Source organism: Otolemur garnettii, unplaced genomic scaffold (genome assembly GCF_000181295.1).
Source record: "Otolemur garnettii isolate 467f Iridium unplaced genomic scaffold, OtoGar3 scaffold00073, whole genome shotgun sequence".
NCBI classification, from domain to species: Eukaryota; Metazoa; Chordata; class Mammalia; order Primates; family Galagidae; genus Otolemur; species Otolemur garnettii.
The window spans coordinates 8927470-8951537 of record NW_003852468.1 but is presented as its reverse complement, the minus strand read 5'-3'; the positions used below and the strand labels follow the sequence as shown (position 1 = coordinate 8951537).

The following is a 24068-nucleotide window of genomic DNA, read 5'->3' as shown; positions in this document are numbered from 1 at the left end:
CAGTCTAGTTCCTTAACTGATTTAATATTTCAGGGTACAGAAATGTTCTGACTTAGTCATATATATCAGCTTCCTCTTGTCCTAAGTTGAGGGCACAGAAGAAGTTCCCTTAAAAGGCTCTGTCCCCAAAGGCTTCTCTACTTCTGAGCCCTCACCACATAAGCCTTCTCTTAACATGTTCCTCTTGGAGGTCTGATTCCTTCTCATTCAGCATGTCTCACAGTCATCATTTCCCCCTAAAACTAGTTCCTTTTCTATCCCTGTTCTGTTAGTGGCAGCATCATTCTAGTCACCCAGTCTCAAAACCTCAGCTAATCTGGGATTAGTTCTCCTCTTGTCTCACTAAATAGAATCAGTCATCAAGTTACCGTAAGTAAATTCTTTCTTTATAATGTTTCCTGTATCAGTCTTTTCCATTCTTACTATCACTATCCAAGTTGACACACTTTTGCTTAATTTTTTTTTCCTAACTTCTCTTTCCGCTTCTAGTTTCTCTTCAGTCAGGTCAGCTTTGTATCATTTCATTATGATATTCACCTGATTAAAAAATGTTTACTGGCTCATTTTAAGAAAGTCCAGTTGTGTTGGCTGGGATTGAAGATGCGGTACATTTCTTTCCAACCAGCACTTTTTAAATATCCCTTTGAACCAGAGACTGCTAGGTGCTAAGTTTCAGCAAGTTGAATAGACAGAGTAGCTGTCCAGACGAGTTTAGAGTCTTGTGAGACAGAAGACAGATATGTAAACAGACGAATTGATGTAATAGAATGTGAAACTGCTCCTGAGTTATGAATGTAGATATATATCCATTACGCATTTTATTTAATGTAAAAAATAGTTGTGATATTCTTAGAAAACCCATTTCTCAGTGATTACAGCATTCTGACTTGATTAAAAGCTGTAACATCCTGTGGAAGCAAAGGCATGTTTTCCACCTGTATGCTAAAACTACAAAAAGCTAATCTAGGGAAAAGAATGTTCTTTTCTTTTCCCAAGCAGTGTGCAGATACCATTGAGCCAGACATGTGTTGAAGATACCCGTAGGGCAACTTCCCTGGGAATTGATTTCTCTGTGGAGTAGATCAATCTGCCAAATCAAAAGAAGTAAATTTGTTTTGATTTATAAATTATACACATGAATGAGGCACTGATGACCCATTGAAAAAAAGGAAAACTTTGCAGATGAAACCAAATCTATGTTCTTCTAGGACAGTGGTTCTCAACCTTCCTGATGCCATAACCCTTTAATACAGTTTCTGTGGGTCGCGCCCCACAGGTTGAGAACCACTGTTCTAGGATGAGAAATGAGAGAACTGACCAATCAGTAACTTATTTAAACCATGCTGCCCATGAAAATATGTCTTATTATTCCTATTTTATAGACGAAGAACTAAAGCCCAAAGGTTAAGTGGATTAAGAAACGAGCGGCAGAGCCAGGATGCAACCCAGCTCTGCTGAACTCCAAAGTCCATGCACTTTCTGCTACAACACATTGTTTGCCAGGAGAGTTACTGCACCTGGAGAACCTTAGGAAAAAACAATTGCTAAATTGTTGTTGGGCATATTCAAATGATACCAAATTGTTCAACTTTTTGTCTAATCAGTCACCTGATTTAGAAGGCTACATATAGAAGAAGAACATCATCGGTTATCTTTCTTGTAGGCTTTTGTGGAGTATTTTGCAGTTCAGAGTCAGGTTATGGTCACAGCCAAAACACAGATACCTGAACTGCTTTCTGGGTGATACTTCATACTATACTCTCTGTGGAGTTTCTTCCCAGTTTGGAATCCCAGGGGAGTCTATTTGAAGGAGACCTCTACAGTTGTAGCCCATGAACCATTTTGCTGGAAATAAAATCGATCTACATGTTCTTGTACCTTTGTGTTATTGTACTAATCATGGTAGCCTTATTTCAGAAAAGCAAAAATTCAGTGAACTGATGGACAGATGATAAAGACAGATACATATTTATATGAAATCATGCTATAAGTTTATTTAAAGCAAACTAACAAGTATCATTGAAATGATTCTGTCTTCTGGTAATATTCTGATGTTAAAAGATACCAGTTTTGAAATTTTCAATGAAAAAACTTAATCATATAAAAACTATTATTTATTTTCATCACCATCCATTCTAGTAGCTTAACTAATGTAGTTCTTCTGGTTTGGTCTTGTCTCAGATGAGAATACTTCAAAGGGTGTAAGCAGATATCCTGGTAGACAGACCTGTTTTTAATAGCTTTGTGCTGATGTCCTCATTTGGGAGGAAGATGTTGAATGTTTGTTTATGGGCATAAGGCTGCTTTCTCCTTTTCCTTACTATACATATAGCACCATATGAGAGGGACAATGAGAGAATGAGACAGTTGTACACATACACACAGATTCACCGGAGATGCTTGAGTCTTAGAACTAAACAGAACAAACATACCTGTCATGGTGTCCCAGAAAATGAATTAGACTGGATTGTAAAAAGACATGAGTGCTGGATCTGCTTGTATTTAACTTTATTCAACTGTATTCTAACAACTCTGGCTTTAGTACTCATCTAAAATGAGCATGCTGAATTAGATATTCCCAGCTTTGTGAATCATGCTGTAGCTGAGATTTTTCACCCTATGATTCCTAAGGCTGATAAAATGGGAAGATCACATGTCAGCAGTGGATACCAGGGAAGCCTCTGGGGTCAGTTTATCTAAGTTCAAATCCCGTTTCTGCTACATAAAAGCTGTGAAACTTTGAGCAAGTGATTTAGCCTCTGAGCACAAGCGTTCCTGTCTATTAAATGGGATGATGATGATGAAGAATTTGTTTGTGATGATTATGGCATCCATCACCTAAGGTTGTTGTGGAAATTGAATTAGTTAATACCTCTACATCGATTTAGTCACGTACTTAGACCACTGTCTAGCACATATTAATGTTTAGCCCAATAAATGTTTATCTTTCATTATTATTACTGATTGCTTGAATTCTGAGAAAAACTATGCTATAGAACTCTGAAGTGGTAATGATTACTGTTGATGGTAAAATTGCATAATTACTAATTTCTGTATTAAACATAAATCCAGATACTCTGGTATCCTAGAATCTGCTTTGAATATAAATAGAGTACTATGTATTAGAATGGAGTACTACGGTATTATAAATGTTCACCTTATAGGGTACTACCTTAATTATGGAACTGGTCTCTTGATACTACTACTTCAAAGTATATTTTGACAGTATTAGATAAACAAGCATCTTGATCTTTTAGCATCAATGTGATTTCTAAGTGCACTATTTATAGTATATTTCAGAGCAACTCAAAACATCCTTCCTCAAAGGATCCTGAAACTGGTAATCTCTAAAAATGTTCCAAACCCATTTTGTGTATATAATGCTGCCAATAGTATGGCTGGAAAAAGCAGACTGATAAGACAAAGCAAGGTATTCTGAGATATAGTTTATTACGGTGCTCTCATAGTAAAGGGAAAGCTTAGATCTCCTTACCTGAAATTAGATTAGGTAAGTAGGTCTACTAGTTTTTGAAAGTAGTAAGTGGTTAGCACGTTGTGTTACTCTTCTAGGGTTACCATAAGAAAGTACCACAGACTAGGCAACTTATACAATGAAATTAATCACTACTCTGGAGTCCAGAAGTCCAAGATCATCATGTCAGCAGGGTTGGTTTCTTCTTCTTCCTTGGCTTATAAAGTTGGCTACCTTCTCCCCCATTATCTTTGCATCATCCAGCCTTGCCTTTGACCTATTTGTATCCTAATTTCTTATAAGGACACCAGTCATATTGAGTTAGGGCTCACCCATATGACCTCATTTTTACTTAATTACTGCTTTTGAGACCCTGTCTCCAAATGCTGTCATATTCTGAGGTACTGGGGGTTAGCACTTCAACATACTAATTCTGGGGAGGCACAGCTCAGCCTATAACATGTGTTATAGGGATGCAAATGTCCCATTAATATCTTTTATCTTCAGAGGAGACAACCTTGATTTGCGATATTGGTAATCTTACATTGCTTAATATTGTATAATGCAATAAAATGAGATTACTATTTATACCTCAATTTTAGGACTTTTGTAAATAATAGCAAAAATAGCTTACTTTAACAAAGGTACAAAAGACTGGCTTTCTTGATCGGGAAATTATTTTCTGATAGCATGTTGACAAGTTTTTCTTCCCTAGCCTGACCCTAAAATGCCAAAGAGGAAAGAGAGACTGTTTGGAATATTGTTACCCTCTTACCCCAAATGCAGAAATAACCCTCTGACAAACCAAAAGTGCCAGAGGATGGGAGATCTTAAATCTTTTGAAATAGTCAACATAATGTGTCAACACCTTCAACTCCTTGATATGTGGTTGCTTTGAATACATTTTTTAAAATAGTGATGCATGTTTATCCATATTTAGATTTAGTATTTATAAATGGGGCAAGTGTCTCGTTATTGTTATTTCATATATACTAGGTTTTTCAGGAAGAACGTTATCTAGAGGAAGGCTGTCAGAAACATCTATTTTGTATGTCAATCTTCTTGAGTTTTAAGAATTATCTTGTCACCTATATTTTGAGTTTGTTTATATATATGTGAAAGAGTCTTTACGTAATTGGAGCAAATTTCCTTTACATCTTTGTTCATATCTGATAACTAATACTAAAAACTTACTGAATTACCTAAATCTGAGTCAGTTGCAGCCCAAGAAAAAAATGTCTTAAGTTTGATGTCTGAGTATATAATAGTGATTTTTGTCTACAGTTTTGCAAGTATGATCTCCTAGTTAAAATAACTTTATTTTTAAATATTAGCCTGTTTGATTTTTTTTTTTTTTTTTTTTGCAGTTTTGGCCAGGGCCAGGCTTGAACCCGCCACCCTCGGTATATGGGGCCGGCGCCCTACTCCTTGAGCCATAAGGCGCCACCCTTGATTTTTTTTTTTAAAGACATAGTCTTACTCTGTCACCCTGGGTAGAGTGCTGTGACATCATAGCTCACAACAGCCTCCAACTCTTGTGCTCAAGTGATCCTCTTGCCTCTGCTTCCCAAGTAGCTGGGACTGCGGGTGTCTGCCATAACACTCACTATTTTTTTTAGAGATGGGGTCTCACTCTTGCTCAGGCTGGTCTCAAATTCCTGAGTTCAAGTAATCCACCTGCCTCGGCCTCCCAGAATGCAACCTGTTTGATTTTTTTAAAATACATCTGTATGTATTTTTGTTTCTTTCAGAACTAGGAGTCATCTGAAAATGTTACTTTCTGTTTCGTGTTCCATGTCACCCACCACTTGGAACAAAATAAAGCCTTTAGTTCCATATAAAGATATACTCACAACCAGATACTAGACAGACAAACAACTTGCTGTACTCCGCCCTGCCCTGCCCTGCCCTTCTGCTTACATAGTTAGAGAAGCTGTTTAGGGTGTTTCTGTTTCTGCCACGGAATCTCTACATGGTGAAAGGGCAACATGCCTGTTAGGGAATTAATTCAGAATTCCAGAGCAGAGACTGAGACTCTTTCAAGAAGGAAGAAGTATAACCAGAACCAGAATGAGTAAAGCCTTGGGTATTACCCACAGAGGGGAAAGGGTCAGGCTAAAATAAGCAGAGCCCAAACCACACCACCATACTTCAGGGCAAAATCAACATACAGTTAAGGAGGTACAGTGTGTGTGGGGTGCTTCTTGATACCATAACTCTTCTTACTGTTGCCACATGAAAATTCATCTAGAAAGACTTATGCTTTCCTTCCTGTTGGGCCTGACTTGGTGAAACAAAGGCTATGAATAGACCACATGAAATGCTGAGAAAATTCATTTTAAATCACTTACTGATAATATATAAATGTTTCAGACTTAGCCCATAAACGGGCTTATTTTTCCAGGGTTTTAAAATATGTATAACTTTATATATTTTTATTATATATATTTATACATGTATTTTTTATTGAGAAAACTACAAAGCTTTATATTGCTGTACCAGAGTATATGATAATGTATCCTGTCAACTTGTTCACAACTTTTCTAAAGAAAGCTGGGTCTTGGAAGGAATGAGCTAAGATCTAGTTGAAATAATCTTGTCTTTCAAAGTCACTTAATGGATAATGACAATGACAAGGAACAGATCATGTGGAAGATAAGGAGGAAATAAGTCTATAGTAGATTATGATGTGGCATGTCAGAAGTCTGGCAGTCATATTTCTAATAAGGAATATGTGCCTAGAAACAACATTTTTCTGGGTAGAAATTGTTAGAATAGTCTATTCATTGGTTTGCCTGTATGTTGAGGGTTCTATATTCTTGACTGTACAACAAACCCATGCTTCTTCTCCTAAGTTGAGAGAGTCATAATTAGTTTAATGACTGATTCTCAGTTGAATGAACTGACTATGAATTTATTGCTATGTTATTTCTCACTTTGACACTGGCCCTATTTCAGACTTAGTGACTTAAAATATGGACAAAAAACACATTGTATCAAATAAAATTAAGGCTAGATCTAGTGTACTGCTAGGAAAACATACAAAATTTAAATATGATCCAACATGTTAGGAAAACATACAAAATTTAAATATGATCCAACGTGTTAGGAAAACATACAAAATTTAAATATGATCCAATGTGTTAGGAAAACATACAAAATTTAAATATAATCCAACATGTTATATATATTTATACACACACACACACACACACACACACATATATATTTTCTGAGACAGAGTTTCACTACGTCGCCCTCAATAAAGTGCAGTGCCATCACAGCTCACAGTAAACTCTTGGGTTTAAGTGATTCTCTTGCCTCAGCTTCCCAAGTAGCTGGGACTACAGGTTCCCACCATAACAACCAGCTATTTTTTTTGTTGCCGTTGTCATTGTTGTTTAGCAGGCCAGGGCTGGGCTCGAACCCACCAGCCTCAGTGTATGTGACTGGCACCCTAACCACTTAGCTACAGGTGCCAAGACTAATATATGTGTATATATATATATATATATTTTTTTTTTTTTGAGACAGTCTCACTCTGTCACCCTAGAGTACGATGATATCATAGCTCACAGCAACCTGAAACTACTGGGTTCAAGCAATCCTCTTGCCTCAGTCTCCCCAGTAACAGGGACTGCAGGCACCCACCACAATACTAAGCTAGTTTTTCTATTTTTAGTAGAGATGGGGTCTTATTCTTGCTCAGCCTGGTCTCAAACTCCTAAGCTTAAGCAATCTACCTGCCTTGGCCTCCCAGAATGCTAGGATTACAGGTGTGAGCCACCATGCCCAGCACCCACATTTAATATTTGGATATAAATGCAAAAGACTAGAAGTTGGGATTATGTTAATCGGCCTTATAGACAAAGTTGAGATAGTGAGAAGTTGCTTTATTTATGGATTGTCATATAATATTTTTATATGAAGTTGGCTGATTGAAATTTCAGTTGTAATGATATTTCTGTAAGTGTGCATAAGTCATGATGATTTAAGTAAATAGGCTTTTGGGTTTTTGTTTGTTTGTTTTGGGGGAGGGGTTATTTTTGTTTGTTTGTTTTGAGACAGAGTCTCACTTTGTCACTCTCAATAGAGTACTGTGGTATTATAGCTCACAGCAACCTCAAACTCTTGGGCTTAAGCGATCCTCTTGCCTCAGCATCCCAAGTAGCTGGAACTATAGGTGCCCGCCACACCATGCCCTTAAAGATGGGGTTGAACTCCTGAGCTCAGGCAATCCACCGGCCTTGGCCTCCCAGAGTGCTATGATTACAGGCATGAGCCACTGGCCAGGCCTTATAAATAGGCTTTTGTTAATTAAAGAAAGGAGAGAAAGTCATTTTCTTTTTTTGCTTTTTTGAGACAGAGCCTCAAGCTGTCGCCCTGGGTAGAGTGCTGTGGCATCACAGCTCACAGCAACTTTCAACTCCTGAGCTCAAGCAAGTCTCCTGCCTCCACCTCCCAAGCAGCTAGGACTACAGGCTCCCGCCACAACGCCCAGCTATTTTTTGGTTGCAGCCATCATTGTTGTTTAGCGGGCCCAGGCTGGATTCGAACCTGCCAGCTCAGATGTATGTGGCTAGCGCCTTAGCCTGTGGCTCTTGAGCCACAAGCTCTGAGCCAGAAAGTCAGTTTCTTCTAGTGACATTCAGACGTTAGTGTTTGAAGTAGCAGTGAGCATCTTGAATTTAAAAAAGCTTTAAAAGGCCCCCTCCTTCCTTAATTATAGTTCCAAGAAGGAATTCAGATTCTTGACATTTTTCCTATTTTTTCAACTTCAATTAAAGAACTATTTTCTTCTTTCTTGTCAGTGTGAACCTACATTTGTCAGGTTTCACCAGCTATAATGACAGTTGACATTAATGGGATTTAACAAATTTTTACACTATGGTCATGTGGACAACAATTTTTTTTTTTTTCAGCATTGGACACTTTTCCACCTTGCTGATGGCATTTTAAATGTATTTGTCAATTTTCCCAAATTTTAACTGAAGAAAATTCTTGAGGACTAAAGAGTGACTCTGCCAATTATCAGGTCAGTATCACCTCTACCAATCCCTACCCTCAGGAATACCTCTGCCATACTAAAATGTAATGCAGTTATGCTATCTTTCATTTATATATCAGACAAACATTTATTGCCATATCCTATATATTGAAATTAGATTAAAATAGTAGAACTGGGCGGCGCCTGTGGCTCAAAGGAGTAGGGCACTGGCCCCATATGCAAGAGGTGGTGGGTTCAAACCCAGCCCCAGCCAAAAACTGCAAAAAAAAAAAAGGTAGAACAGAAGGAATTGTTAAATTTTAATATTTCTAAGGAAAGGTTACTAGACTATGCAAAAATAGATCTGTTGGTTCTTGGGTTATACAGCAGGAGTTGTTTTTTTCCTCCTGTGTAATATTTGTATTATATTCACTTCATGTAGGCACTTAACTAAATGGGTTGGTCCCTATTGGTAAAATGTTCCAGTTATTAAAATTTTTATGCAGAAGTGATTGCCTTACACAGAGATAACAAGTAAGTGTATTATTCTTTATGTCATTGACAAAGAGTCTGACTCTGTCACCCTGGGTAGAGTGCTATGGCATCACAGCTTATAGCAACCTCAAACTCCTGGGTTTGAGCCATCTTCTCACCTCAAGCTTCCCAAGTATCTGGGATTACAGGTGCCTGCCACAACCCCCAGCTAATTTTTTCTACTTTTAGTAGAGACAGGGTCTCACTCTTGCTCAGGCTGGTCTCAAACTCCTGAGCTTAAGCAATCTACCCGCCTCATCCTCCCATCCTAGGATTACAGGCATGAGCCAGTGCACCCAGCTGGTTGAACTGCTTTAAAGTGACTCTAAAGATTGTTTAATTTTATTTTTTTATTAGGATGTATATTTATCATAACAGATGAAAGACTTATTTAATTGGGCTTTCTAACAAATAATACTTGATTTTTAACAAGAAGCTTTATGTGGAACTGAGAAGGATTTCCCAGCTACAAAGGTATTTCTAAGGGCGTTGATCTTTTTTTTTTTTGAGACAGAGTCTCACTTTATCGCCCTCCAACTCTTGGGCTTAGGCCATTCTCTTACCTCAGCCTCCCGAGAAGCTGGGACCACAGGTACCCGCCACGATGCCCAGCTATTTTGAGGGGGTTGCAGTTGTTGTTGTCTAGCAGGCCCAGGGCAGGCCTGAACCCGCCACCTTTGGTGTATGTGGCTGGCACCCTACTCACTGAGCTACGGGCACCAAGCCTAAGGGCATTGATCTTGACTATCCACAATTTTAATAATGGCTTTCTTAAATTCTTTTGGAAAAGAGTGGATAGTAGTTATTAATAATTAAACCACCATTTAGCTGGATTTGGAATGTGGTAAAACATTTATTAACTCAATCTTCATAGCAACCCTATGAGTTAGATATCATCATCCCTTTTTATAGATTAGAAAACTGAGAATCAGAAAATTTGCCCAGTCACAAAACTGGGAAGATGGAGGTGTGGGATATGACTGCAAAGCCACGTCCTCTTTCCAGTGTACCATCTTATATAAACTGTAGCTTTATTAGGCGTGTTTGGGTTTTTCTGGGTTTGGAGGGGGGGTTGTTATTTTTGGTTTTAAAATAACTGTTATGAGACATAGCTCTAATACAATAGTGAGAATCACTTACTAGTTGATAAAATTCACTAGTTAGGAAGTTAGCAGTCAGAGCTGAGGTCACATGTCCTTAAATACAATCTAACAATGAAGTATACATGTTTTTCACTTAAAGGCTGTAACTCTGGAAGGAGCCAATGACTTTTGTGTGAGGAATTACTGGAGGGTGTTTGAACTACTCATATTGTGATTCACTTTAGAAAAAGCTATGATAGTGGGAATTAAAAGAAAAAAATGGGAGAGGGAAAATAGTATTTGTTCTACTTTAGGAGTTAGAAAATATATCTTTCCATATATGAAGTCTGACAGTTAAGTTTGCTGATTCGTTCCAGAAAAAGTACTATATACCTTATTGCTGAATATCAGTATAGTCACCTTCCAAGTACTCCCCTTGGGAAGCTATGTACCAGTGCCAGCTCCTAGTCTACCCTTTAAAGTAATTTTGGAACTCTTTTTTTGGAATGACCATCAGAGCTATTGTCATATTATCCTTGATATTCTGAATGTCATCAAAATGTCCTCCTTTCACTGTTTCCTTTATCTTTCGTAAAGAAAAAAGTCATTGGGGGCCCGATCAGATGAATAGGGAGGGTGTTCCAGTACAGTTCTCGGTTTACTGGCTAAAAATTTCCTCACAGACAGTGCTGTGGGAACTGGTGCATTGTTGTGATGCAAGAGCCATGAGTTGTTGGCCAAGAGCTACACTTAAGATTTTTCCTGTTTCTCTATCCATATTTACCTGGTCTGCTATACTTCTCACAGTCAACTAATGATTTTGACATACAATCTGATGAGTTTTTGCAATGTTTTTGTGAGTTCTGTTCCATTACTGGCTGCCCTGACTTCATCAACGACACTTTCTTTCCTCCATTTGTACACTGCCATTCTCTTTATGGCTTTATCCCAATAAACTTGGATTAACATGTCACTGATTTCATTTCTACTCTTGCTAAGTTTAACAAATTTACAAATGTTTGATAATTGTTCTAATTCAAGCTCTAACATTCTCATAAGGGCACCCCAAAACATGCAACAACAATGATGAACGCCACTCAGCAAGACACCACCACACATTGGCACAAACACAGCTGTGAGACACTGATATACTAAGGTTATGAAATTTTACCAAGTGGTTGTATAGTGCTACCAACGTAAGTGCATGGTGGGACAAGTTGCAAACTTAATTGTTAGACCTCATACACTGATCAGAAGACCTTTCACAGATTGTACACAGTCTGTGTATAGTTTGTGAGAAATTAATCTTGTGGAAAGGATTGACTTTGTGTCTTGCAGTTTGCCATTAACATATTTTGGAACATGCAAATCCTCATAGAAATGTGAAGTTCAATTTGTAGTAGCCTAGCCAATTAGATGTTTAAACAATGTATTTTAAGAATTCATTTTAAAATATATTCATGTGTGGTAGCATTAAGTCTATCTTACCATACCAAATATAAAAAACTATTGTCTCTGAAAGTAGACAATTTATTTTATTTATTTACTTATTTTTATTTTTATTTGTGACAGAGTCTCACTCTGTTGCTCAGGCTAAAGTGCCGTGGCATCAGTCTAGTTCACAGCTGTAAGTGCCCACCACCATGCCCGCTAACTTTTCTATTTTTAGTAGAGATGAGGTCTTACTATTGCTCAGGCTAGTCTTGAACTCCTAGGCTCAAACAGTCCTACCACCTTGGCCTCCCAGAGTCCTAGGATAACAGCGTGAGTCACAACACCCAGCCAAAGTAAACAATTTAAAGAAAAACTTCTTCCATACTCCTATCAAACATTATCTTTGCTCAGATTTTATTTCAGCCAATTGAAGGGGGATGCCAGAATATTTTATATACAGTTTTGGAATTTCATTTTTGTTTTTTGTTTGTTTGTTTATTATTAAATTATAAACACATAGATCATGTATACATTAATGCCTTTATGGGGTACAATGTGCTGATTTCATATAGAATTAGGAATGCTTATATCACACTGGTTAATATATACCTCATCTCATTTACTTAATTATTGTGTTAAATCATATGCTAATAGATCCGACATGTACCCTTGCATTATGCACCATAGGTGTGATCCCACCATTCACCCTTCATCAGTCTGACCTCCTCCCTCCCCTCCCATCTACCCCCTCCTCCCTCCATCATCTTGGGCCATAATTGTGATCTATTCTTAATATGAAAGTGTGAGTGATTGTAAATTGGTTTCATAATAGTATTGAGTACACTGGATATTTTTTCTTCCATTCTTGAGATACTTTACTAAGTAGGATACATTCAAGCTCTATCCATGTAAACGTAAAAGAGGTAAAGTCTCCATTTTTTTTAAGGCTACATAATATTACATGGTATACATATACCACAATTTATTAATCCATTCATGGGTCACTGGGCACTTGGGCTTCTTCCATGACTTGGCTATTGTGAATTGAGCTGCAGTGAACAATCTGGTGCAAATATCTTTGTCATAAAGTGATTTTTGGTCTTTTGGATATACGCTTAGTAGAGGAATTGCAGGATCAAACGGCAGGTCTACTTTTAGTTCCCTAAGTATTCTCCATACTTCTTTCCAAAAGGGACATATGCTGGCACTCTCACCAGCAGTGCAGAAGTGTTCCCTTTTCTCCAGGTCCACACCAACATCAGAAGTTTTGGGATATTGTGATGAGAGCCAGTCTTCCAGGAGTTAGATGATTTTGCAAAGTGGTTTTGATTTGCATTTCTCTGATGATTAAAGATGATGAGATGATTAAAGATTTTTTCATGTGCCTGTAGGCCATGAACCTATCTTTTCTATTTTTTGGTTAGTTTGGCCAAAGATTTATCAATTCTGTTGCATTTTTCAAAAAACAACTTTTTGATTTGTTTATCTTTTGAATAATTCATTCGTTTTTGATTTCATTTAATTCTGCTGTGATTTTAGTTATTTCTTTTCTTCTGCTGGGTTTTGCGTTGGAATGTTCTTCCTTTTCCAGTTGCTTAAGATGTCCCATTATTGACTTCCTCTCTTTCCATTCTCTTGGGGAAGGCTTGCAACACTATAAATTTCCTTCTAATTTCCCAATAATTCATGTCTTCATTATTGTTTTATTCCAAAAATTTGGTAATTTCCTTCTTAATCTCATTTATGACCCAGCTATCATTCAGCATAAGGTTATTTAGTTTCCATGTCTTTGTATGAGTATGCAGATACCTGTTATTGGTGAGTTCAACTTTTTTTGGTTTTTTTGTTTTGTTTTTTTTTGTTTTTGAGACAAAGCCTCAAGTTATCCCCCTGGGTAGAGTGCCATGGCATCACGCTCACAGCAACCTCCAACTCCTGGGCTCAAGCGAGTCTCCTGCCTCAGCCTCCCAAGTAGCTGGGACTACAGGCGCCCGCCACAACGCCTGGCCATTTTTTGGTTGCAGCCATCATTGTTGTTTGGCGGGCCCGGGCTGGGGATTCGAACCCGCCATCTTAGGTGTATGTGGCTGGCGCCTTAGCCGCTTGAGCCACAGGCGCCGAGCCTGCTTAGTTTCTTATTGGAGGATCTATCCAACACTGCCAAAGGGATGTTAAAATCTCCCAACCATTATGGTGCTAGAAGATATGAAATTGTTCATGTCTGTTAGAGTCTTCCTTATAAATTGAGGACCATTCTAGTTGGGCACATAAATGTTAATAATTGACATCTCATCATGTTGAGTGTTTCCCTTAACAAATATGAAGTGACCATTCTTGTCTTTGCTTACTTTTGTTGGTTTAAAGCCTAGTGTATCTGCAAATAAAATTGCCACCCTTGCTTTTTTCTGATTTCTGTTTGCCTGGATTATAGATGCCCATCCTTTCACTCTGGGTCTATATTTATCCTTTAAGGTAAGATGAGATTCTTATATGCAGCAGATATCTGACCTGAGTTTTTGTATCCAGTCAGCCAACCTGTGCCTCTCAAGAGGACTAAGCCATTCACATTAATTAAGAGTATTGATAAGCCTGGTTGTATTTTGGGTGTCAAGTTTTTCAAAAGCACAGTGAATCTTCAAAAGCACATTTTGAATCTTTTCACCACTGTGGAAATTGGATTTGGGTCAAGAATTCAGAGTGAGTTTACTTTGGTGGTAGAGTATTGCGCTGGTCATTATAGAAGATGGGTCTGAGGATATCCTGAAGAGCTGGTTTGGTTATGGCAAATTGCTTCAACGTGTGTATATCATTAAAGTATTTAACTTTTCCATTATAAATGAAGCTCAGTTTAGCTGGATAACAGGATCCTGGGCTGAAAGTTGTTTTGTTTTAGGAGATTGAAGGTCAGTGACCATCCTCTTCTGGCTTAAAATGACTGAAAGATCAGTCATTCTAATATTCTTCCCCTTGTAGGTTATAATTTTCTTAAATCTGGTTGCTTGTAGGATTTTCTCCTTCATATTAACTTCAGTGAAGTTAATTACCATATGTCTAGAAGATGTTTTATTTGGGTTGAGTTGTGCTGGGGTTCTGAAACTGTCTGCTATCTGAATTTCAGTATCTCTTGCCATGCTTAGGAAGTTCTCCTCAATTATCTCTTGGAATAGAGTATCTGTGCCTTTCAGACCATCTTCTCCTTCAAGGATTCCAATAAGGCAAATGTTTGCTCTTTCCGTTTTTTCTCTTCATCTTTGAGTATTTGGGAGCATTTAAAAGCTTTGCTTCAGTGTCAGAGATCCTTTCTTCTGCCTGCTCCATTCTGTCACTGGGGGATTCTACTGTATTTCTCCTATCTTTGAGGACTACAAGTTCTTGCCTCCATGTGTCAAAGTCTTTGGTGATTTTATCTCTGAATTCATTGAATTCTTGAGGCAACGTTTGAATTGCTCCTTGAATTTCTAATTCCATCTTTACCTCCCTTCTGTTAATCTTATTTGCAATCCAAATTCTGAATTTGATTTCTGACATCTCAGCCATTTGTTTACAAATGGGATCTTCTGTTGTGTCTCCTTTGTCATTCCTTGGGGGAGTTGATCTACTCTGATTATTCATGTTGCCAGAGTTTTTCTGCTGATTCCACCCCATGATTATTTTTCACCCTTTGGCTAGAGAAGCTGGCAAGGTGAAATTGAATTGAGGGCTCCTGGAGTTGTAATTAACCAGCCCTTTACCAAAGAACTGGGACTGGTGATTGCAGTTTTTCCCCTAGAGCTTTACAAAGGTCCCATTCAGAACTACAGCCTGAAACTCTGGGCACCTGCTTGGTGTGGTGGGGCTAGATGGCACTGACCGGTATTCAGCTAATCTCTGTCCAATTCTAGTGAATCAGTGGCTTTGGGTGAAATCTCAGCCCAGGAGATACATAAGCAACTAAGACACCCCGCCCTCCACCCCCCAGGCAACAACTGGAAGGAGAGACTCCCAAAACAACACAACCAGGGTGCAACCTTGGTGGGTCCCTGGGTGATCAGCACAGGTCTAGAGTTCTAAACCAATTGTCCCAGTCAATACAAACACTGATTACGTTAGAGTTCAAAAGGTCTTCAGCATCTAGGCAGCGGTGGTCCACTTGACACCAGTGGGAGGGACCATGGAACTGCCACTGTTAGGGGTGGCCCACAGGTCTGGGGTACCACTGTGTGCAGGTTGCAGTAGCCGGCATAGCTGAAGGGCTTGCCACTAGCCTCAAGGGTCACAGGAGCCAGGTGGGGAACCGAATGCGGAGCTGCTGGGTGGAGTCACTGGCCTGGGGTGAGGGTGGAGCCTCAGGGGTCACAGGAGCTAGGCAGAAGTTGCAGGCACTGGGCTGTGGGTCTCAGGAGCCCGGCAGGGAACGGAAGGGCAAAGTTGCAGGCCCTGAGCCACAGGTAGCAGGAATGGGGCAGGAGTCGCAGGAGCCAGATGGGGAGCCAAGGGCGGAGTCGCGGGCCTTGGGCCATATGGGTCTCAGGAGCCAGATGGGAGTCACTGGCCCCCAGGCTGTGGGTCACAGGGGCTGGGCAAGGTGCTGGAGGGCGGAGTCTCCTTCTGTTTGTTTATTTTGAGACAGAGTCTTTCTGTATCACCCTTGGTAGAATGCCCTGGTGTCACAGCTCACAGCAACCTCTAATTCTTGGGCTCAAGTGATTCTCTTGCCTCAGTGTCCCAAGTAGCTGGGACTACAGGCACCCACCACAACACCCAGCTATTGTTTTGTTGTAGTTGTCATTTGTTTTAGCAGGCCCAGGCTGAGTTGGAACCCACCAGCCCTAGTATATGTGACAGGTGCCCTAGCTGCTGAGTTACAGGCACTGAGCCTCAGTTTTAGAATTTGGTTGTCTAAAACTGGGGCATCATTTCCAGGCTAGCTTTTCTTTCTTTCTTTCTTTCTTTTTTTTTTTTTTTTTTTTTTTTTTTTTTGTGGAGGAAAGAATGGGTTTGGGGTTCTGTGCTGAGTCAACACAGTCTAATGATTTTTAAGTGAAATAGTTTTCATTGTAATACAGTTTTACTTGAACTTCTGGGGGACAAAATTAGTGACTAATTCTTTTCTGAGACCTTCTAGAATGTTTGTAAATATGCCTGGAACAAAGATGACAAAAAACTGATCTTTGTGAGTGGTGATAAAATCAGTAATTAACATGAATTTTTTTCTTTTTTTGAGACAGAGTTTTACTTTGTCGCCCTCAGTAGAGTACTCTGGTGTCCTAGCTCACAGCAACCTCAAACTCTTGGGCTCAAGCAATTCTCTTGCCTCAGCCTCCTGAGTAGCTGAGACTACTCAGCACCCAGCTATTTTTAGAGATGAGGTCTCGATCTGGCTCAGGCTGGTCTTGAACCTGTGAGCTTAGGCAATCCACCCACCCTGGCTTCCCAAGTGCTAGGATTACAGGTGTGAGCCATTCTGCCTGGCCCCTTAAGTGAATTTTATTTTCTCTTACTATTCAGTTTGTGATGAACATCAGAAAGCTCTTATATTTCTCTATAATTGTAATATCTCCTTTCTTAAAGCATTTTATACTGTAATTGCTCTTATCAGTGTCAATTTATTTTTTCTTTAATTATATGAAGATTTTCTGATTGTTGTCTTTGTTTTAGGCTTTCAGGATGAATCTGGAAAAGCTCAGCAAGCCTGAACTCCTGACACTTTTTAGTATTCTTGAAGGAGAGCTTGAAGCAAGGGACCTTGTTATAGAAGCTTTAAAGGTATGTTAAAAGAAAAAAGAGAGGGAGGTCCTCATAATTTTGAAAGTCATTTCATTGGTTGAAATTTATTTAACTTGGCTATTTCTGTACCTAATCAAGTTGAAGGAAGGACATATTTATACTTGCTATAGGCAGCTACCTCTGTGGTATGATTTCAGGGACACTAATAAAGCTTTTTTGTCCTCAGGACTAGTCCCCTTAGTCTCTCTACCTGCTGTCTAGACCTTAAACTTCATTTCTTGAGTTGAGTGGACCTTAGCTGTTTTTAAATGCTAAATGCTTAGAACTTGATGAGACCCACTTTCGTGGGTAAAATGGAAGTAAAATTTATATATATTTCCAAATGTCAAATTTTAGGATATAATATTTAAGAGATAAAAGATCCCATGAAGATATCCATGGATGAATTCTGATTTTGGTAGAAAAGATGGCACCCACCTCTAGTCCCAGCTACTGCAAAGACTGGGAAGGAGGATCACATGAGCCTTGTGATCCAGCCTGGGAAACATAGCAAGACCCTGTCTCTAAAAAAACAAAAAGGAGAAGAAAAAAAAAGAATTCTTACTCTTGTTTAAGTGTTTAATATCTTGTAAAATGCAAGGGAGTAGGGGGAGATTGTGCATATATTGGGGCAGCAGGTATACAGCAACTGTCCTGTGTATTTAAAAAAATACAAGGGGGCATGCTCCTTTCAAGTGTCACTACTCCTTTATACCTTGGTAAGGGTTTTGCCCATTCTGTGTCTTGAGAGCAGATTTGGATAGGGAAATAAAAGACGTTAAGGGTGTTTATGTGAGTAGTGGGAAAATGACACTCCCAAAAGGCGAAGAGAAATGGCTAAAGAAGGCAAGGCTTGATCATGCTAAAGAATGGTCCCTGCAGAGGGAAACAGAGTAAACATCGAAGATTTTTATGTAAGAGGTTGTACTGGTATACATCTTAAAGTTCATTAATGCAAAGCTTATAAAGTGCTTTACTACACTTTTCAAAATTAACCTAGCTCTTTTTTTGAATAAAAGGGACATTTGTATCAATATTTCATGTGTTCTTATGAAGCTGCTTTGTTGAAGTCTGTTTTTTTTTGTTCGTTTGTTTGTTTTTGAGACAGAGTCTCACTTTGTCGCCCTTGGGAGAGTGCTGTAGCGTCATAGCTCACAGCAGCCTCAAGCTCTTGGGCTTAAGAGATTCTCTTGGCTCGGCGCCTGTAGCTCAACGGGCTAAGGCACCAGCCACATACACCTAAGGTGGCGGGTTCGAATCCAGCCCAGACCCGCCAAACAACAATGACGGCTGCAACCAAAAAATAGCCAGGCGTTGTGGCAGGCGCCTGTGGTCCCAGCTACTTGGGAGGCTGAGGCAGGAGACTCGCTTGAGCCCAGGAGTTGGAGGTTGCTGTGAGCTGTAATGCCACGGCACTCTACCCATGGGGACAGCTTGAGGCTCTGTCTCTAAATAAATAAATAAATAAATAAAAATTAAAAAAAAAAAAAAAAGAGATTCTCTTGCCTTAGCCTCCCAAGTAGCTGGGACTACAGGCACCCACCACAGCACCCGGCTATTTTTTGGTTGTAGTTGTCATTGTTGTTTGTCAGGCTCAAGCTGGGTTCGAAGCCTTTTGTTGAAGTTTTTTAATAGCAACAGAGATCATTTTCCCATCACTATTCTTGATGGCTTAGCTTAGAGAATCAGAGTGATGATCCTACCTAATTTGTGTGATGTAATAGTACATTTCAAAACTATTAAAAAATGAGTATTATTGTGAATAAAAAATAAAAGTATAAAAAATAAAAATTTGTATTTAGCCAAATCAAATAATTATTCTGATTTTCCACAATGTTTTAGTATATCAGCTTGAAGATAATTTAAATAACTTAAAACCTTGCACTTATACTAGTTTTTAGATATTCATTATATGCCTACATCATTTCTAAGTAAAATGTGTCACTAAGGCTGTTTCTTTGGTTGTGTTAATCAATGTGCTTATTTTTGCTACTTTGAAAAGCTATATAAAGATGTGTGTGTAGGCTGGCTGGGCATGGTGGCTCACCTCTGCAATCCCAATATTTTGGGTGGCTAAGATGGGAGGATTGCTTGAGCCCAGTAGTTCAAGACCAGTCTGGGTAACATGACAATAACACCTCTCTATAAAAAATTTTTTTAAAAATGGGGAAGGGGGAGGGAGAGGGGGGAGGGAGAGGGATTCGAGGGTTCACTTCTGTGGTTCATCTTGCAAGGGTACAACTGAATCTTTCTATGAGTAGAATATGAATGGTTTGACATAATAACTAAGAAAGTTACATGAAGGCTATGTTAACCAGTTTGATGGAAGTGTCTTGGATTGTGTGTGAAAACACCACATTGTACCCCCAAAGTGCATCAATGTACACAGTTACCATTCAATAAAAAAAAAAAAAAAAAAAATTCACCACCATGGTCATATGCCTGTTGTCCCAGCTATTCAGGAGTCTGAAGTGGGAGGATCACTTGAGCCTAGGAGTTGGGAGTTTGTAGGGAACTATGATCACATCACTGTGCCCCAACCTAGGATACAGAATGAGACCTTGTCTTAAATAAAAAAAGGTCAAATGAACAAATAAAAAGATTGGCTATAGAACAAAAAAAAAAAAAAAAAAAAATAGAAAAACTAGCCAGGCATAGTGGCTGGCACTTGTAGTCTCAACTATTCGGGAAGCTGAGGCAAGATTGCTTAAGCCCAGGAGTTTGAGATTACTGTGAGCTATGACAGCACGGGACTCTACCAGAGCAACATAGTGAGACTCTTATCTCAAAAAATAAAAATAAAAAAACCCCTAAAATTTGTATGTGCAACTTTACAGTTTGTATGATGACATTGTAAATACTCCAATGGTGTGGGATTCCTTTCTTCTTTTCCTTTTATTTATATGCCATCAGTATCTATCATGCACCCTATATCCGAGGAGCAGTTAGTAGTTGTCATTTGAATGGATATCTCCAGTGTGTTCTCAGCAGTCATTAATTTTTTAATGACTCTCTTACCAACATATATAACATGTAAATGTTCACTCTAGTTGGTAACTCACCTCTGCCACATTGATAAGCCCTCCCTTTTTGTTAATTCTTAATGATTTCTTTACCCCTCCTCCTGAGTTCCTGAAAGCCCTATTCCATTTCTTACAACCTAGTCCCATTATTACCAGTAGTCCTAATCTCCTTAATCCCAGGATACCCTCCCATTTCTTATCTCTTTTTTATCTCATCAATGAAGAGAAAAGAAAAGAGAGGACTGGGGAAAGTTTGAGCTCATTCCTAATTCTCATCCCTAATTGCCTGTTGTTATTCTTCTTTCTCCCAGTTACTATCTACCTCAGTCGCTTTATAATAGGCCTAGGGGTGGGAGGATGGCTGCTGTTTAATAGAAAAATCAGAGGATCACTCTTTCCCTTTTATAGTTTAGCAATATAACCTCTCTACTTTTCAGCCTTAGAAAGTATACAGACCTGTAGCGCTTTATGTGTCTGTTTGCTAATCATCGTACCCTCGGCACCCAGCATAGTGCCTGGCATGGAGATGCTCAATAAACCTGTGTTGAACAAGTGAAATGATTGCGCCACTGTGGTATGATGCTTCAAAAGATGCTCATAACACTTCAGAGTGAATGCTGTGAACTACCAAGATTAAAGTCTGTTCCTGGTGCTCTGCGGCACGTACTGCCGTCTGGCTTTAGTGTTAACAGGTGCTTAGGTGCTTGTTGGACATGTTTTCCTAAAATATATTTCCTGTGAGTGAATCCAATTTGGGTTACTATAGGAGCTCCTGCCAATTTGAAAAGGCAGCTTGAAAAGCAGGAACTATAATTAAGGGAGCATTTTGATACAAGATACCATTCAGAATCTGGCACAAGTGTTGTATTTAATCTGCATGTGGTCTGTAGGTGATAAAGTTATTCTGAGGCTGAAATCTATGGTTAGATAAAATAAGTGGCAACTAGGGTTAAAATTATTTCAATACTTTGAGAAAAGCAGCTGCCACATCAGATTCTTAAAGTTAAAATGAACCTTTTATTTTGGGTGGTAGCTTTGTTTTATTTTGTTTTGTTATTTGTTTTGGTTCTGCGCATATATATCAAGATTTTACTGCATTATTTCTGCAGCTTTTGCTTAACAAAGCCTGTTGGACTCTTTGGAATAATGTGACAGCTTACTAATTTTCTTCCTTTTTATGTTAGTTCCGAATTCATGCTTAGTAGGTAAAGGTTTTGATCTTTATCCTAAATAGCTATGATTGCTTTTCCCTTTCTGTTTTGCTTTCAGTACATTTTCCCTCTTCTTTACCTTCAAAATAGACTTTTCTCTGGACATAAAGTCTATTCTTCAATTCTTCAGCCTTGCATGTCTGACCAAAAACCATATGGTTCACTGTCACCTTTCCGGCAAGGGTTGGGTTTCTTAAGGGATATATAGGCTGGCCGTAAAGTTTATGTGCAATTTAAAATAGTGTGCAATTTAAAATTGCACATGAACTTTATGGCTACCCTGTATTATAAAGTTCTCATTGCTTGTAAGTGGATCCTACACATAGAGTAAAAATCGTAGGCCAGGCACGGTGGCTCATGCCTGTAATTCTAGCACTCTGGAAGGCCACAGCAGGTAGATTGCCTGAGCTCATAAGTTCGAGACCAGCCTGAGCCAGAGCGAGACCCTGTCTCTAAAAATATCTGGGCATTGTGGCAGGTGCCTGTAGTCCCAGCTACTCGGGAGGCTGAGGCAAGAGAATCACTTGAGCCCAAGAGTTTGAGGTTGCTGTGAGCTGTGATGCTGCGGCACTCTACCAAGGATGACAAAATGAGACTGTCTCAAAAAAAATAAAATAAAATAACAAATTGTAAAAGAGCTTCATTTTCTAGAATTTCTGCAAAGTGCCAGATTGCAGCTACACCCTTCTAGAGCCGCCTTAGTTATGTTCTTTTTCTCTTGCAAAGCCTCCTCACTGTTCTGTTACAGCCAGCACAAGTTTGCAGCTAAGACATGTTTGGCATAGAACCAAGAAAGCCAATAGAAAACAATATTTCAGCATCTTGTATATTTCAAGCCTAATTGTTACAGAGACCCTTTATACTGTGTTTGGCCCTAATTGAACTTTATATAAAGTGACTTTCTGTTTTAGAAGGAATCACATCAGCAAAAAATGTTCTGTATGAAAATCTTTCCCTTTGACCACTTTAATTTCATGAATGAGGACCCCATAGGAATACTGTCTATAGTGTAATCCAATTACATTGTTCATGAACTGTCTGCGGGAAGCCAGAGCGGAACCACACAGGTTAGCATAGCCTGTGACTGCTCCGTAGGAGAATGAAGGAAACTTTATGAATGGCCATTTTAAAAATCTGGAAAATAGATTTAACTGCTAATACAATTTAGATTAAATAGCTATTTTTGGATCTTACACACTAGGTGTATTATATCTGCACATCTTATATTTGGTAGAAAACCACACTTGGCTATGACTAAATAGAATCTACCCTGCATTTATTGGCATCAACTTATTTTAAAGCATTCTTTAAATTGCTTATGTAGTGATAAATAGTAAGTATTATGATTTTTATGTTGAATTAGCTTAAAGAGTCTTGAATTCCTTTCCACTGATACTTCGATCATAAAACAGGTATGACTCTTTTAAAGCCTAGAATAAAACTTTGTTGGTTTTGGCCAAAGGCCATTGCAAAATTGCAAGCAAGAAGATTTATAGGCAGAAAGAAATGTTGTAGACATGACAAAGTTAAAGTATATTTGGAGTTTGAGATTGTGCAATGTGTCCTGCCATAGGTTTAACTATTGAGTTTTTTCAGCAATCAGGGGTTAAAATATATATATATAAGTGTTACATATGTGTCTATGTTGAAACAACAGATATTTACTTTTGCAAAAAATATTCTTGAAATAATTATAAAGATCTATGACAGTGCCGAATATATAGAAAAAAATAACAGTTGCCATAGAAGGTACTCTCTCTCAAGAACATGATAAATTCGCTTTAAGTCCAGAGTCTAATATCTGCTTTTGATCATTTACCTATTCTGGGAACAGATTATTATAAAAGCTATTTTGAAAGGAGGAAGGCAAAATGGAACTTAGCGATCACCAAGGTCAGAAAGGTTTTTTTTTTTCCTATTTAAACTTCAGTTTTAAGTTTTACACTTTAGGTTTATTATATAACTTTACTTAATGGTGTTAAGTAGTGCAACATATGTATCCAGGGTTTTTTGCATATGAATATCCAAAGCACTGTTTGTGAAAAAAACTATCTTTCCTCTGTAGAAAAGCCTTTGCACCTTTGTTATGCCAGTTACCCATTGACTGAAGGGTTTATTTCTGTGCTTTCTGTTCTGTTCTATTGATAAATTTGTCTACCTTATGCCAGTACCACACTGTCTTGATTTCTGTGGCCATTGAGTAAGCTTTAAAATTAGGTAATGTTAATCCTCCAATTTATTCTTTTTTTTAGACAGAGTCTCACTTTGTTGCCCTTGGTAGAGAGTATTGTGGCATTATAGTTCACAGCAACCTCAAACTCTTGGGTTCAAGTGATCCTCTTGCCTCAGTCCCCACCCTGAGTACCTGGGTCTACAAGCACCTGCCACAACGCCCTGCTATTTTTAGAGACAAGGTCTCACTCTTGCTCAGCCTCCCAGAGTAACTTGTATTTTTTTTTTTTTAGACAGAGTCTCACTGTGTTGCCCTCAGTAGATTGCTATGGCATCATAGCTCACAGCAACCTCAAACTCTTGGGCTTAAGTGATTCTCTTGCCTCAGCCTCCCAAGTAGCTGGGACT

The 24068-nt window shown here is 38.7% G+C and overlaps 1 protein-coding gene across 2 annotated transcripts in view; it reads left to right on the top strand.

Moving 5' to 3' along the window:
• Nucleotides 1-333: 333 nt before the first annotated feature.
• CTTNBP2NL (CTTNBP2 N-terminal like) overlaps nt 334-24068 on the top strand; it is a 61125-nt gene continuing 37390 nt past the window's right edge. Inside the window, exons 1-2 of one of the 2 annotated variants that reach the window (XM_023515507.1) lie at nt 334-369; nt 17147-17254. In XM_023515507.1, the coding sequence (XP_023371275.1) occupies nt 17156-17254 (99 nt within the window). In that variant the 5' untranslated portion in view covers nt 334-369; nt 17147-17155. Of the gene's footprint in view, nt 370-8392; nt 8508-17146; nt 17255-24068 lie in introns of those variants that run through there. The other variant, XM_003793881.3, reaches the window with a different exon arrangement.